Consider the following 15,207-nt stretch of genomic DNA (forward strand, 5'->3'; position numbering starts at 1 on the left):
GCACGCAGTTATTTATGGTGGCCAGGTCTTGATAAAGTGAGTCAGTGTACGACATGTCAATCAATAAGCAAGCACCCACCACCAGTACCATTACAGCCATGGAAATGGCCTCCCAGGGTGTGGCAAAGGCTACATATTGATTTTGCTGAGTTAGAAGGACAACGATTGTTCATTCTGATTGATAGCCATTCGAAGTGGGATGTGGTGTTCCCAATGTGGAAAATAACAAGTAAAACATTGGACATTTTACGAAAATTATTTTCTTCTTTTGGCCACCCTGAAGAAATTGTTTCGGATAATGGACCACAATTTTGTTCAGAAGAATTTACACAATTCACGAGCAAAAATGGTGTGAAACATATCAAGGTTCCACCATACCATCCTGCTTCGAATGGTGCAGCAGAGCGCACTGTACAAATTGTAAAACGTGCCCTCATAAAACAAATGTTAGATCCAAATCCAAGGAAACGACAGTTGTCATTGGATCACAAATTGGCTAATTTTTTGATTACATATCGAAATACTCCTCGTACAACTACTGGTAGAACACCAGCAGAATTGTTTCTCAAACGACAGCCACAAAGCAGATTCCCGTTGTTAAAGCCAAATTTGGCACAGTCCGTAGAAGAGACACAATTAAGACAGAAAGAGAATCATGATAGAGGTAGGGTAAAAAAGAGAAGTGTGAAATTAAACCAGAAGGCGAGAGTGAAGAACCATCATCATAAATGGTTACCAGGAAGAGTGGTGAAGATATGTGGTCCTCGCACATATTTGGTAAAGATGTTTGATAATGGACAGGTTAGGTTTGTTCATATTGATATTTTACCTACAGACATGGAAGGAGTTGAAGGTGGGAATGATTCAATTATTTCTGACTCATCAGATAGTTTTGATACACCAGTAACAAATCCTAAATCCAATGTACTGGAAACAAATCCAGGAGAGAATCAAAATGAAAGTCTGAGTCCGAGTCAGGAAAACAAAGAGCCTGAAGTTAGTAGTTCAAATGCAAATCAAGGAAATTCCATGGAGGAAAATGTTCCTCAGGATGAGCCTCGAATGAGCTTAGATTTGACACCAAGTTTGGAAGGTTCTGTTCGAGAGCGAAGGTATCCTCTTCGAAACAGAAAACAAGTGGTAAAGTTAAATTTGTAAATATGGAAAGAAAATAAGTTTATATCCTGTGTTATGTATAAACATGAAAGTTATGTATGATGTTTGTTATAATAACGTCTTCATTAAGGAGGGAGAAATGTAATGTCTGTAAGCTTGTAATGTTTGTAGCTCCACACTGTGGATGTGGATGTACTGCAATTGCAGTTAATAATTAAACAGAACCAGGCAGATTTCCGGAGGCATCTGAGAGAGTTGCCTGCCATGTAGGAAGCTGTGTGTGCTGTGCTCTGTGACTATATCACACAGGCTATTGATCAGCAATTCTTCAACACTTCCCTGAAGAAGATTGACCTTTTCTCCATGTCAGACATAATGGTCTGATTACTGTGTATAGTGAAAAAAATTGATTTGGGATGCCATCGAGGAGGCGATCTTAGTAGGATATAAAACTTGATATTATACAGAAATGAAAATGACATTTTTGAAGTTGTAAATTATTAGGCCGGATTGATGATTATCAAGGAGAGGAATTTTCCCAGATTTTTTCCCCCAAATAGCCTGGGTTTTTATCTTTTTTTGCCTCTCCCAGGAGATCACGTGGCTTTGGGTGGGGTGGAGTGTAAAATGTTGCGATACATGGGGTATCGCAGTTATATGGGGCGGACTGGGTGCTCTTTACCTTTCCTTCATTGTTCATTGTTCATAGGTTTATATGTAACCTTCAGGGCTGCTGATCGAGGGCCGTGTGACTCTTTGTCGGCCGGCACGGACACGATGGGCCGAAATGGCCGCCTTCTGCGCTGTAAATTTCTGTGTTTCTATCTCTTAATGTAGGATTTTCTAGGTTTCTTGCTGTTGACCCTGTTGTTTATCTAAATGTCCCTCTTTTGACATGGATTGCTTTTTAAAATTCAATCTTTAAGTCTATATGAATGACTGTTGGATCTTGTTTGTTTGGTCAGTATATTTATGTTGGGGAACGACATTGTGAAAAAAGACAGGTCATGATGTATGTGGAAAGTGAAAATGGATGTAGTGATGAGACAAAATTTAAAGGACACAAGTGAGAATTGAAGAAACCAGAATATTCAAAGGAACTAAAAAGTAGCTGGTCAAGAATTAGATGAAGAAATGCAAAGTTTTGGGAAGAGATGGCAATTGGCTCATGCAGGCAGATCGACTTGGGAAGAATAGCATTGTGGCCATAGTGAGGAAAGGGATAGCTGAAACACAGCACAAAGATGAGCTGTTCTGTGCTTTCAATAGGGTGAGGCACAGGGGCTTCCCAGCACTTAAAGTTGTTTAAGCAGGGATGTGCAGTAGTAGAAGAACTACTATACATCTAATTCATGCAGTATAATCTAAAATAAATAATCCATTCTATTTAGAAAGCAAACCAATTGCTTAATTTCATGTTTACAATTTGACTTGATGTTATCTGTTTAGTGTAAGCAGAATAAAGAGCACATTAGATTGAATACAACAGAATCCCGTGTTGCAAATAATGGAGCAACATTTCCTGATTTTGACCCAAAGTTGCATATCAAGACGTGCTCACCAACTTCAAGTCATGGTTTCAGATAAATCTGTGTCAAATGCACTTAATCTCCAGACAAACCCAAGTGTAGTGATTGCAAGAAATAGTTTTCCTTTCACTTCTATTTTATTTTTCGCTGCCTGATCATTTACCATTCAAGTTTTATTAAAACATTTTCAAAATACAAGTAAAAGAATAGTTTGATGAAAATACTAATGGCAAAATTAATTATTAATAACTCTTAAGAAATCACTATCCATTGGATGCATCTGGCAGTGTGTATACATGTTAGTCAGCATGGTTTGGGACAGCAGTGGCTAAGTTGGTCACACTCCAAGTCAGAATGTTGTGGGTTCAAGTACCACTCCAGAGACTTGAGCACAAAAATCTCGGCTCTCAGTCCAGTGCAGTACTGAGAGAGTGTTACACTGTCGGAAGTGCTGTCTTTCAGATGAGACTTTAAATCGAGGCCCTTTCAGCTCTCAGGTGGACGTAAAAGATCCCATGACACTATTTTGAAAAAGAGCCGGCTGGGGGGAGGTGGTGGGCGGGGGTTTGATCCCCAGTTTCCTGGCCAATATTTATCCCTCAATCAACATCACAAAAAAACAGATTATCTGGTCACTATCACATTGCTGTTTGTGAGAGCTTGCTGTGTGCAAATTGGATCTGCATTTCCTACATTACAAAAGTTCTTTATTGGCTGTAAAGTGTTTTGGGATGTCCTGAGGTTGCGAAAGGCACTATATAATTACAAGTCTTTCTTTCTTTGATAATTTCACTACTCTGTGACCATTTACATTGGGCCATAATGGAAATGCACTAGGATCACATAATATCCTATATGGTTTTTTGAAAGTGTTTAAAATTTAGCTCCTATTCACATTTTTCTCTGCCTTCTTTGGAGTCCCTGAACTTTACTGTTTTTGTGTCAAGTGGATAATTCTGTAAGCAAGTTTAAACCAAATACTTGGAGCTGGAAATTTGAGATCTGGGAGGGGTGAAACTTGCATTGGGCAAAATGAGCGATCATGAATCGGCAGCCTGTTTTACACTCCTGATTTCTCCCCCCTCCCCCCCCCCCCCCCCCGCCCCCGGCCCGGCCCAAAATGTGTTTTAGCAAGCCATTGTAGTCTGTGACGAGATTTTATTTTGGGGAAAATCTTCACTTTTGCCAAACTGCAATTTAGCAGCACAAATGTGCTTGTCTTGACTGATGATGATGATTAGTACACTTATTACTGTTGAACCACTGTTTGAGCTGGAAATTACCCATTGACGAAGCTCCTAATATGAGCTGTAGGCATCAAGTGGAGATAAGGTACATGAGGAATGGCAAATTGGAAGAAAGTTAACTGGATTCACTTAGTTTATCCAGTAGTTAGCTAAGCCACACATACCAGGAAACATAGAAAATAGGTGCAGGAGTAGGCCATTCAGCTCTTCGAGCCTGCACCACCATTCAATAAGATCATGGCTGATCATTCACCTCAGTACCCCTTTCCTGTTTTCTCTCCATACCCCTTGATCCCTTTAGCCGTAAGGGCCATATCTAACTCCCTCTTGAATATATCCATAGTCCGCCACGTCCAGGCCCCCGGAGCAATGGTGCGTGTAAAAACGATATCTGGCCATGAGGATACTCTCCTTCAGCTTGAGGTGGTGCCAGACCAGCGTGCACAACTCTGTATATTCCTTCTACATTGGTTTTGTCAGTGCGAGCAGATTCTTGATGAGGCCGTATATTTTAGGCCCACAGACGGTGAGGAGAACCGCCCTGCACTTGGCCACATTAGTGTCTCCTTCCAGCTCGTTGGCCACGAAGTACTGGTCGAGATGCTCGATGAAGGCTTCCCAATCATCACCCTCTACGAATCTCTCTCGTATTCCAACCGCAGCCATGGTTGCGTGAAGGTTTGTATTCTGTTACTCGTCGCCAATTGTTGTGTATAGAAGAACTCCACGAGGCTGAGTACTGTGAGCTAAACTTAGTGTGACCTTAGTCTTCTTTATTACAACACCAGAGTGCCTAAACAACATGGCAGCCGACCTCTTATACAGGCCCTGCATGTGTGTGCAGGTGACCATTAGGACTCCCAACAGTCGTGCCCTCTGGTGGCAAGTATTATATAGTTACATACGTAACACTGACAATCTGTGATTCTGCTTCCACAACAGTCACAGTAAGCTTGTCTATGCTTGCTGGGATCTATCCCAATGCATCCATAAACTCACAGTGCATTCCTATGGTTTCCCTGGACATTTCCACCAAGTCCAGTTCCATGTCTGCCTGTCGTTGAGCAGACCAACTTTGTCGACTCTCCCTCCAGAGAGTTGGCCTGCAAGATTCCCCTGTGGTACAGCGTTGCTGTATGCAACTGGGGCCAGGAGCCTCCAACTCCTCAAAGCCCGGGAAATCGGCATCGTCCCCAGATGTCGTTAGTCCAGAGGGGGCTACCGGTGGGCTCTGTGACTCTCTTGCCATCCATCAGCGTCTCCCCCATGGCCAGAAGTGGAGGGCTCCCTTGAAGGCTGCTGCGCTTGTGGCTGGTCATCTTCCACTTTGGCCACTCCCTCGTCGTCTGGATCCATGGGCATGGTGCTGCAGAGTCTGCGGGGAGCGGAGCTTCAACAAGGACCTGGGTTTAATCCCAATTCTGTACTGAGTTAGAAGATATCTCGTCAGAGTAACGAGGGCTGCTGGTAGCCGGACCAATGAGCAGTGGCTGGAGCTGGGCCATGAACATGTCCCGGAAACTGGATCAGAGGGTGTTCGGTGGCTTCATTGAGGAGGGGGAGATGCTAGTGATTGCAGCCGGCGTATGCTGTAAACAGCGGCTGGGTAAATTCTGCCGCAGCTTTTTGCAGATTCAGTTTGCATCAAAATAACACACAAATTTGCCTCGCTATGCTGTGCAACCTAAATTTTCCGTCCTGTCTACCCTATGTGTACCTGGGTTAGGTTTAGAAAATATGGTCGCCCTAGTATAGGAGAATTGGATTGTCTTTTTTGCCTTTTTGGATATGCCTGTCCCTTTTTAAAAATTCTGTGCCTTACCAAGCTTTTCCTGCCGCCATTGCTCAGATGTCAGTGGATACTGGCAGGAACTGCAGGCGCAAGTGGCTTTGAAATATTTAGGCGCTCTTTTTTTTTTTAAAACACTCTCTAACCAAGATTAGAAATGGTTGTAATGAATATTGGAACTTGACCTCTTGTCAAAATAAAACTATAGGCTAATGCAGTGCATAAGTGATGCTGAAAATCAACACGTTCCTTCATAACATAATTTTAGCAACAATTCACATTCCTTTTGTTAATCTGAAATTCTTGTGATCTTATTCCAGCAACTCCACTTACTACTAGAGGAATTAGGTTTTTGGAATTACTGGTGTGATACTTTCCTTTCTCAAGGTAGGCAATTTAAGATCACTTAAGTCTTTGTTTGACTTGTAATAAAAGCTTCTTGTCTTCCTTCTCTAGGTGTGTAAGTGAGTATGGAAGATTATGACTACCTATTTAAAATCGTCTTGATTGGAAATGCTGGTGTAGGAAAGACCTGCTTAGTACGAAGATTTACTCAGGTAAGAAAGTGGGGGTGCTGAATGTTAAAAGTTTCAAATTGGGGTTATTATGATAATGTGTATGCAATCTGCACAGTTTACTGATCCTTTTGATTCTCCATATAGCTGACTATGACTGAGGAACTCTAAACCAAAATATAACATTGATTTTAACTGTGCTCAAAATGCATTTCTGACTTATGCCACAAACATTGCCACTGTAGCATCTGAAAAAGAAGTGACCACTTAACGAGCATAGAAGAGCTTCAAATATCTGTGTTCAGTTTTTCATTTAAGCCTTGGACTGGGCCAAGTAAGTAGCTGGAACTGAGGAAGAGGGACTCAGTAATTTAGCCTCTTCCTTCAAAAGAGGCCCAGGAGGCTTTCCACCATTGCCCAGGGGACTACCACCAGCCTTCTGACCGTCTTTCAGGTTGAAAGGATCAGTGACAGAAGGCCAGGAAATGGGCTGGGTTGCCAGGCCCCCATCTCCCTGCCATCGCTTGTGTGGCAGGGCAGGGAGATTATAAAATATAGGTCAAGGCAGGATAGCACCAGTCGGCCTCCTCACCAGATTTTCCCACAGATTCTGCTGCTCCACAAATTTTTTCTTGCAAAATGGTTTGCTTGTCACTTTTTTTTCCTATATTTTATAATTACACCCAACAAATTATAGCAGTACATCTGCATATTCTCCTGTGCTGATATTTTTCTATACTGATGTAGGTAAGTGTGCAGTGGTGCATTTTGGTAGGAGTTTTAAGAAGGCTGCATACTCCTTGGAAAATAAGAGTAAATGGAGTAGAGGAGATAAAAAGTCTTTGGGTATAGATAAACAAATCATTAAAGTTTGCAAGTTTACATTAAAAATGCAAACAAAGCACTGGGGTTCATTTCTAGGAAGGAAAGAATTGAAGGGCAATTCAACATGTGGCAGGCCCGGATTCCGGAACATTTTACAGATTCCGGAACTTTGGATTTTTGATGCTGTACCTGTACTTTATCTAACCTCATCTGCATACCCTTCTATTCCTAACTCCCTCATGTACTTACCTAGCTTCCCCTTAAAGGCATCTATGCTATTTGCCTCATGCGGTAGCAAGTTCCACATTGTAACCACTCTCTCTAGGTAAAGAAATTTGTCCTGAATTGTTTATTGAATTTATTAGTGAATATCTTGCATTTATGACCTCTAGTTTTGGACTATTCACAATTGAAAACAACTTCTCTACATCTACCTTATCAAACCCCCTTGTAATTGTAAAATACCTCTATTAGGTGACTCCTTAGCCTTCTCTTTTCTAGGGAAAAAAAGTCCCAGCCTATTGAGTCTTTCCTGATAGTTATAACCTCAGTCCTGGTATCATCCTTGTAAATCTTTTTTGCACCTTCACCACTGCCTCTATCCTTTTTGTAATATGGAGACCAGTATTCTGTGGTCTAACCAAGGAGCTATACAAGTTTACCGTAACTTCCCTGCCCTTCAATTCTATCCTTTTCTAGAAATGAACCCCAGTACTTTGTTTGCATTTTTAATGTTAACTTGCGTTGCTACTTTAATGATTTGTTTATCTGTACCCCTAGGCCCTTTATCTCCTCTACCCCATTTAGACTCTTATTTTCCAAGGAGTATGCAGCCTTCTTAAAACTCCTACCAAAATGCACCACTGCACACTTGCCTATATTGAAATTAATTTGCAAGCACTTTCCTCATGGGAGGATTCAAGTCCGGTTTTATGCTAGATTGCCTGTTGATAGTTCTAGACCACTACAAAATGGATGTGGTTCATGCCTACAAAATACTTTTGTGGCTTTTCTGTCATTAGAAAATGCTGATTAATTGTTCTTGTGTTGAGCCCACTACTCTGTATTCCTTGTGTAGATCAAATTGGTGCAAATTTATGGAACAGTATGTGTATTTTTCCCAGTGTCTTTGAGGAATTAACCCATGCATCACATTGGGGGGGGGGAGAGGGGAGGGGAGGAGTGCCTTCTGACGCCAGTACAATTTATCAGTAGTAGAGATTCCCAAGCATTTACTTAGGGATAGGAGGACTTGGGTATTTTTCAGGAGAACCTGGGGGCATTGATTTTCGGCTTATCATTTCAATTTATCCAACATAGCAGATTTAGTATATCTGAAAAATGTAGCTAGCTACTGCACAGTTCTTTCCTAATTGTAGGAACTACAGGTTGAATCTCCCTTATCCAGAACTTCCTTATCCAGAACCATTCCTGGGCGGCGCATGTGCAGAACTCCGACATGAACAAATCGAAGTCCTTCCTCGCTGCTGACTTCCACAATCGCTGGCCTGACCCCGTGATCCACCGCCCCCTCCTCCCCCCCATGATCTCTCTGCCGCACTCCCAACCCCAAGCCAGCCAGCCCCAATATCCCCTTGCTCAGTACCTGTACAATCCAATTTAACATGACCACCCCTCGTCCAGAAAAATTCCTTATCCAGAACAGGCCGGATCCCGAGGGTTCTGGATAAGGGAGGTTCAACCTGTATTAGGAAGTATGTGAAAATGAGTGGGGCTGCAGGACTTGTGATAGAAGTGTTGTTTTCTGAAAAGTTTGGATGGCTGTCAGAGGTTTGATAATCAGCACAAATGATATGGGATAGTGGTCAACCCTATCTGGCACCCCTGTGGGGAAGTCATGACACATAAGTAACTGCTGATGGTGCCAGACACGAGCATTCTGGTGAGAACAATGGTCACAATACATTCAAATGCAAAATACTGCCGATGCTGGAAATCTGAAATAAAAACAGAAAATGCTGGAAATACTCAGCAGGTCAGGCAGCATGTGGAGAGAGACACAGGGCTAACATTTCAGGTCGATGACCTTTTTGTCAGAACTGGAAAAGTTAGATGAAACCGGTTTAAGCAAGTACAGAGGCAGAGAAGAGGGTGGGAGGGGAGCAAAGCACTAAAGGGAAGGTCTTGATAGGTAGATCGGCAATGGCAGACATTTAAAGATCACGTGGATGAACTACAACAATTGTAAAAATTAAACTGGGAAGGTGACTCAACCATAGCTAACAAGGGAAATTGGGGATAGTGTTAAATCCAAGGAAGAGGCATATAAATTGGCCAGAAAAAGAAGCAAACCTGAGGACTAGGAGAAATTTAGAATTCAGCAGAGGAGGACGAAGGGTTTAATTAGGAGGGGGAAAATAGAGTATGAGAGTAAGCTTGCAGGGAACATCATAACTGACTGCAAAAGCTTCTATAGATATGTGAAGAGAAAAAGATTAATGAAGACTAATGTAGGTCCCTAGCAGTCAGAATCAGGTGATTTCATAATGGGGAACAAGGAAATGGCAGACCAATTGAACAAATACTTTGAACAAAATCTTCACTAAGGAAGACACAAATAATCTTCTGAAAATACTAGGGGACCGAGGGTCGAGCAAAAAGGAGGAACTGAGGGAAATCCTAATTAGTCAGGAAATGGTGTTGGGGAAATTGATGGGATTGAAAGCTGATAAATCCCCAGGGCCTGATAGTCTGCATCCCAGCGTACTTAAGGAAGTGCCCTAGAAATAGAAATAGTAGATACATTGGTGGCCATTTTCCAACATTCCATGCTGGATCAGTTCCTATGGATTGGAGGGTAAACATAGAAAATAGGTGCAGGAGTAGGCCATTCGGCCCTTCGAACATGCACCACCATTCAATAAGATCATGACTGATCATTCACCTCAGTATGCCTTTCCTGCTTTGTCTCCATATCCCTTGATCCCTTTAGCCGTAAGGGCCATATCTAACTCCCTCTTGAATATATCCAATGAACTGGCATCAACAACTCTCTGCAGTAGGGAATTCCACAGGTTGACAACTCTGAGTGAAGATGTTTCTCCTCATCTCAGTCTTAAATGGCTTACGCCTTATCCTTAGACTATGTACGCTAGTTCTGGACTTCCCCAACATCGGGAACATTCTTCCTGCATCTGACCTATCCAGTCCTGTCAGAGTGTTATGTTTCTATGAGATCCCCTCTCATCCTTCTAAACTTCAGTGAATACAGGCCCAGTCGATCCAGTCTCTCCTCGTATGTCAGTCCTGCCATCCCGGGAATCAGTCTAATGAACCTTCGCTGCACTCCCTCAATAGCAAGAACGCCCTCCTCAAATTAGGAGACCAAAACTGAACACACTATTCCAGGTGAGGCCTCACTAAGGCCCTGTACAACTTCAGTAAGACCTCCCTGCTCCTATACTCAAATCCCCTCGCTATGAAGGCCAACATACCATTTGCCGCCTTCACCGCCTGCTGCACCTGCATGGCAACTTTCAATGACTGATGTACCATGACACCAGGTCTCGTTGCACCTCCCCTTTTCCGAATCTGCCACCATTCAGATAATAATCTGCCTTCGTGTTTTTGCCACCAAAGTGGATAACCTCACATTTATCCACATTATACTGCATCTGCCATGCATTTGCCACTCACCTAACCTGTCCAAGTCACCCTGCAGCCTTTTAGCGTCCTCCTCATAGAGCACCCCGCCACCCAGTCTAGTGTCATCTGCAAACTTGGAGATAGTACACTCAATTCCCTCATCCAAATCATTAATGTATATTGTAAATAGCTGGGGTCCCAGCACTGAGCCCTGCGGCATCCCACTGGCCACTGCCTGTCATACTGAAAAGGACCCGTTTATCCCGACTCTCTGCTTGCCAACCAATTCCTGTCTGCCAACCAATTCTCTATCCACGTCAGTACATTACCCCCAATCCTATGTGCCTTAATTTTGCACACCAATCTCTTGTGTGGGACCTTGTCAAAAGCCTTTTGAAAGTCCAAATACACCACATCCACTGGTTCTCCCTTGTCCATTCTACTAGTTACATCGTCAAAACATTCCAGAAGATTTGTCAAGCAGGATTTCCCTTTCATAAATTCATGCTGACTTGGACTGATCCCGTCACTGCTTTCCAAATGTGCTGCTATTTCATCTTTAATAATTGATTCCAACATTTTCCCCACTACTGATGTCAGGCTAACCGGTCTATAATTACCTGTTTTCTCTCCCTCCTTTCTTAAAAAGGGGTGTTACATTAGCTACCCTCCAGTCCATAGGAACCGATCCAGAGTCGATAGTCTGTTGGGAAATGATCACCAATGCATCCACTATTTCTAGGGCTACTTCCTTAAGTACTCTGGGATGCAGATTATCAGGCCCTGGGGATTTATTGGCCTTCAATCCCATCAATTTCCCTAACACAATTTCCCGCTTAATAAGGATTTCCTTCAGTTCCTCCTTCTCACTAGACCTTCAGTCCCCTAGTATTTCTGGAAGGCTATTTGTGTCTTCCTTTGTGAAAACAGAACCAAAGTATTTGTTTAACTGGTCCGCCATTTCTTTGTTCCCCATTATAAATTCACCTGAATCTGACTGCAAGGGACCTACGTTTGTTTTCACTAATCTTTTTCTTTTCACATATCTATAGAAGCTTTTGCAGTCAGTTTTTATGTTCCCAGCAAGCTTCCTCTCATACTTTATTTTCCCCCCTCCTAATTAAACCCTTTGTCCTCCTCTGCTGTATTACAAGATTCTCGAGTCCTCAGGTTTGCTGCTTTTTCTGGCCAATTTATATGCCTCTCCCTTGGATTTAACACTATCCTTAACTTCCCTTGTTAGCCACGGTTGAGCCACCTTCCCCGTTTTATTTTTACTCCAGACAGGGATGTCCAATTGTTGAAGTTCATCCATGTGATCTTTAAATGTTTGCCATTGTCTATCCACTGTCAACCCACTAAGTATCACTCGCCAGTCTAATCTAGCCAATTCATGGCTCATACCATCGAAGTTACCAAAGGTAGCTAATGTAACCCCACTGTATTTTTAAAAAAGGTGGGAGAGATAAAACAGGGAATTATAGACCGGTTAGCCTGACATCGGTGGTGGGGAAAATGCTGGAATCAATTATTAAAGATGCAATGGCAGCGCATTTGGAAAGCAGTGACAGGATCGGTCCAAGTCAGCATAGATTTATGAAAAGGAAATCATGCTTGACAAATCTACTTGAATTTTTTTGAGGATGTAACTAATAGAGTGGATAAGGGAGAACCAGTGAATGTGGTGTATTTGGACTTTCAAAAGACTTTTTTGACAAGGTCCCACACAAGAGATTAGTGTGCAAAATTAAGGCACATGGGATTGAGGGTAATGTATTGACATGGATAGAGAACTGGTTGGCAGACAGGAAGCGAAGAGTGGGAATAAACGGATCCTTTTCAGAATGGCAGGCAGTGACTCGTGGGATACTGCAAGGTTCAGTGCTGGGACCCCAGCTATTTACAAGATATATTCATGATTTAGACGAAGGAATTGAATGTAATATCTCCAAATTTGCAGATGATACAAAGGTGGGTGGCAGTGTGAGCTGTGAGGAAGCTGCTGGGTGACTTGGACAGGTTAGGTGAGTGGGCAAATGCATGGCAGAGGCAGTATAATGTGGATAAATGTGATGTTATCCACTTTGGTGGTAAAAACAGGAAGGCAGATTATTATCTGAATGGTGACAGATTAGTAAAAGGGGAGGTGCAACGAGACCTGGGTGTCATGATACATCAATCATTGAAAGCAGGCGGTTAAGAAAGCAAATGGCATGTTGGCTTTCAGAGCGAGAGGATTGAGTATAGGAGCAGGGAGATCTTGCTGCAGTTGTACAGGGCCTTGTGAGACCACAACTTGAGTATTGTATGCAGTTTTGGTCGACTAATCTGAGGAAGGACATTCTTGCTATTGAGGGAGTGCAGCGAAGGTTCACCAGACTGATTCCCAGGATAGCAGGACTGACATATGAAGAAAGACTGGATCGACTGAGCCTGTATTCACTGGAATTTAGAAGATAAGAGGTGATCTCATAGAAACATATAAAATTCTGACTGGATTGGACAGGTTAGATGCAGGAAGAATATTCCTGATGTTGGGGAAGTCCAGAACCAGAGGTCACAGTCTAAGGATAAGGAGTAAGCCATATTGGACCGAGATGAGGAGAAATTTTTTCACCCAGAGAATTGTGAACCTGTGGAATTCTGTACCACACAGTTGTTGAGTCCAGTTCGTTAGATATATTTAAAAGGGAGTTAGATGTGGCCCTTATGGCTAAAGGGATCAGTGGGTATGGAGAGAAGGCAGGAGTGGGGTACTGAAGTTGCATGATCAGCCATGATCATATTGAATGGTGTTGCAGGCTCGAAGGGCCGAATGGCATGCTCCTGCACCTATTTTCTATGTTTCCATGTCTGATGGTGTGAAAGGCAGGTGAGATTAAATTATAAAAGGAATGATGGTGCAAGGCAAAGGGAGATGATCACAACTCATTTTGACAAAATATTGGATTGCCTTCCACAAACTAATTAAGTTTGATTAGACTTGTAGGTTTGGGACCAAATTGTTGGTGAAAGGCCCATGTTTTACTGAATTGTGCCATAATTTAATTAGTTAAATTATTTCGTGGGAGATACATTATTGGATCCTTTGCTTTCTTTTGGATATTTTTGGGTTTCACCATGTGAAAGAGCCTGTGTAAAAGTACTAGGTTACCAGCCTTGGCAATTTTTGTTCCTATCTAAAAAATTGTTCTTGGGATGTAGGTGACATTGGCAAAGCAGTACTTATTGCCCATCCTGTGGCATTAAGAGCCAACTACATAATGTGGGATTGGAATCACGCATAGGGCAGACCAAGTAGGGTGGCAACTGGCAAGTTCCCTTCTGTGAATGACATTGGTGAGCCAGTTGGGTTTGTAATGGTAATTTGTGGGCTGGCATCAGTAAATAAACAAACTTAATTGAATTCTTTTGGATGGCTTGCTCATGGAAGGATCTGATCTCAGCTGCTGAAAGCAGTGAATAATGGTAAAATGTTATAATTAAAGGCTCTTTATCTGAATACATGAAGATCTTGTATTGTGTAATGAGACAGGTTAATTAGTAATCTCATAGTAAAGGATCCTCTGGGGAAGAGTGATTATAATATAACATTTCATATTGAGTGAGAATGAAATATTTCAGTCGTAAATGAGAGTCTTAAACTTAAATAAAGCGAATTACGTAGCTATGAGGGGCGAGTTAACTAAGATAGATTGGGAAGTTAGATTAAAAGGCATGATGGTGGATAAGCAGTGGCAAACTTTTGAAGAAATATTCCATTGAGAAACAAGCTCCATGGGATAAGTGATCCATCCGTGGCTAACTCGATTTTAAAATATGTTGCGAAGAATAGTAGTGGAAGCATGAGGATTGGGAGAACTTTACAAAAAAGCAAAAGGTGACCAAAAACTTGATGATCAGAGAGAAAATAGAATGAGAGTAAACTAGCAAGAAATATAAACAGATTCTAAGAGCTTCAAGTATGTAAAAAGGAAGAGAGTAGTAAAAGTAAGCGATGGTCCCTTAGAGGCTGAGACAGGTGAAATTATAATGGGGAATAAGGAAATGGCAGAGATTTTAAATAAATATTTTGTATCTGTCTTCACAGTAGAAGACACAAAAAAAGTACTACAATTAGTGGGGAACCAAGGAGCTAATAAGTGTAAGGAACTTAAAGTAAAAAGGGATGGAGTACAAAAGCAGGGAGATCCTGCTGCAACTGTACAGGGTATTGGTGAGGCCGCACCTGGAGTACTGCATGCAGTTTTGGTCACCTTACTGAAGGAAGGATATACTAGCTTTGGAGGGGGTACAGAGACGATTCACTAGGCTGATTCCGGAGATGAGGAGGTTACCTTATGATGATAGATTGAGTAGACTGGGTCTTTACTTGTTGGAGTTCAGAAGGATGAGGGGTGATCTTATAGAAACATTTAAAATAATGAAAGGGATAGATAAGATAGAGGCAGAGAGGTTGTTTCCACTGGTCGGGGAGACTAGAACTAGGGATCACAGCCTCAAAATACGGGGGAGCCAATTTAAAACCGAGTTGAGAAGGAATTTCTTCTCCCAGAGGGTTGTGAATCTGTGGGATTCTC

General features: G+C 42.2%; 1 protein-coding gene across 10 annotated transcripts in view; it reads left to right on the forward strand.

Moving 5' to 3' along the window:
* rab30 (RAB30, member RAS oncogene family) overlaps positions 1-15,207 on the forward strand; it is a 333,798-nt gene that overhangs the window by 240,238 nt on the left and 78,353 nt on the right. For 9 of the 10 annotated variants that reach the window (XM_070892049.1, XM_070892053.1, XM_070892056.1 and 6 more), the window contains one exon: positions 6,138-6,238. In XM_070892049.1, the coding sequence (XP_070748150.1) occupies positions 6,152-6,238 (87 nt within the window). In that variant the 5' untranslated portion in view covers positions 6,138-6,151. Of the gene's footprint in view, positions 1-6,022; positions 6,046-6,137; positions 6,239-15,207 lie in introns of those variants that run through there. The other variant, XM_070892059.1, reaches the window with a different exon arrangement.

Source organism: Pristiophorus japonicus, chromosome 10 (genome assembly GCF_044704955.1).
Source record: "Pristiophorus japonicus isolate sPriJap1 chromosome 10, sPriJap1.hap1, whole genome shotgun sequence".
NCBI classification, from domain to species: Eukaryota; Metazoa; Chordata; class Chondrichthyes; family Pristiophoridae; genus Pristiophorus; species Pristiophorus japonicus.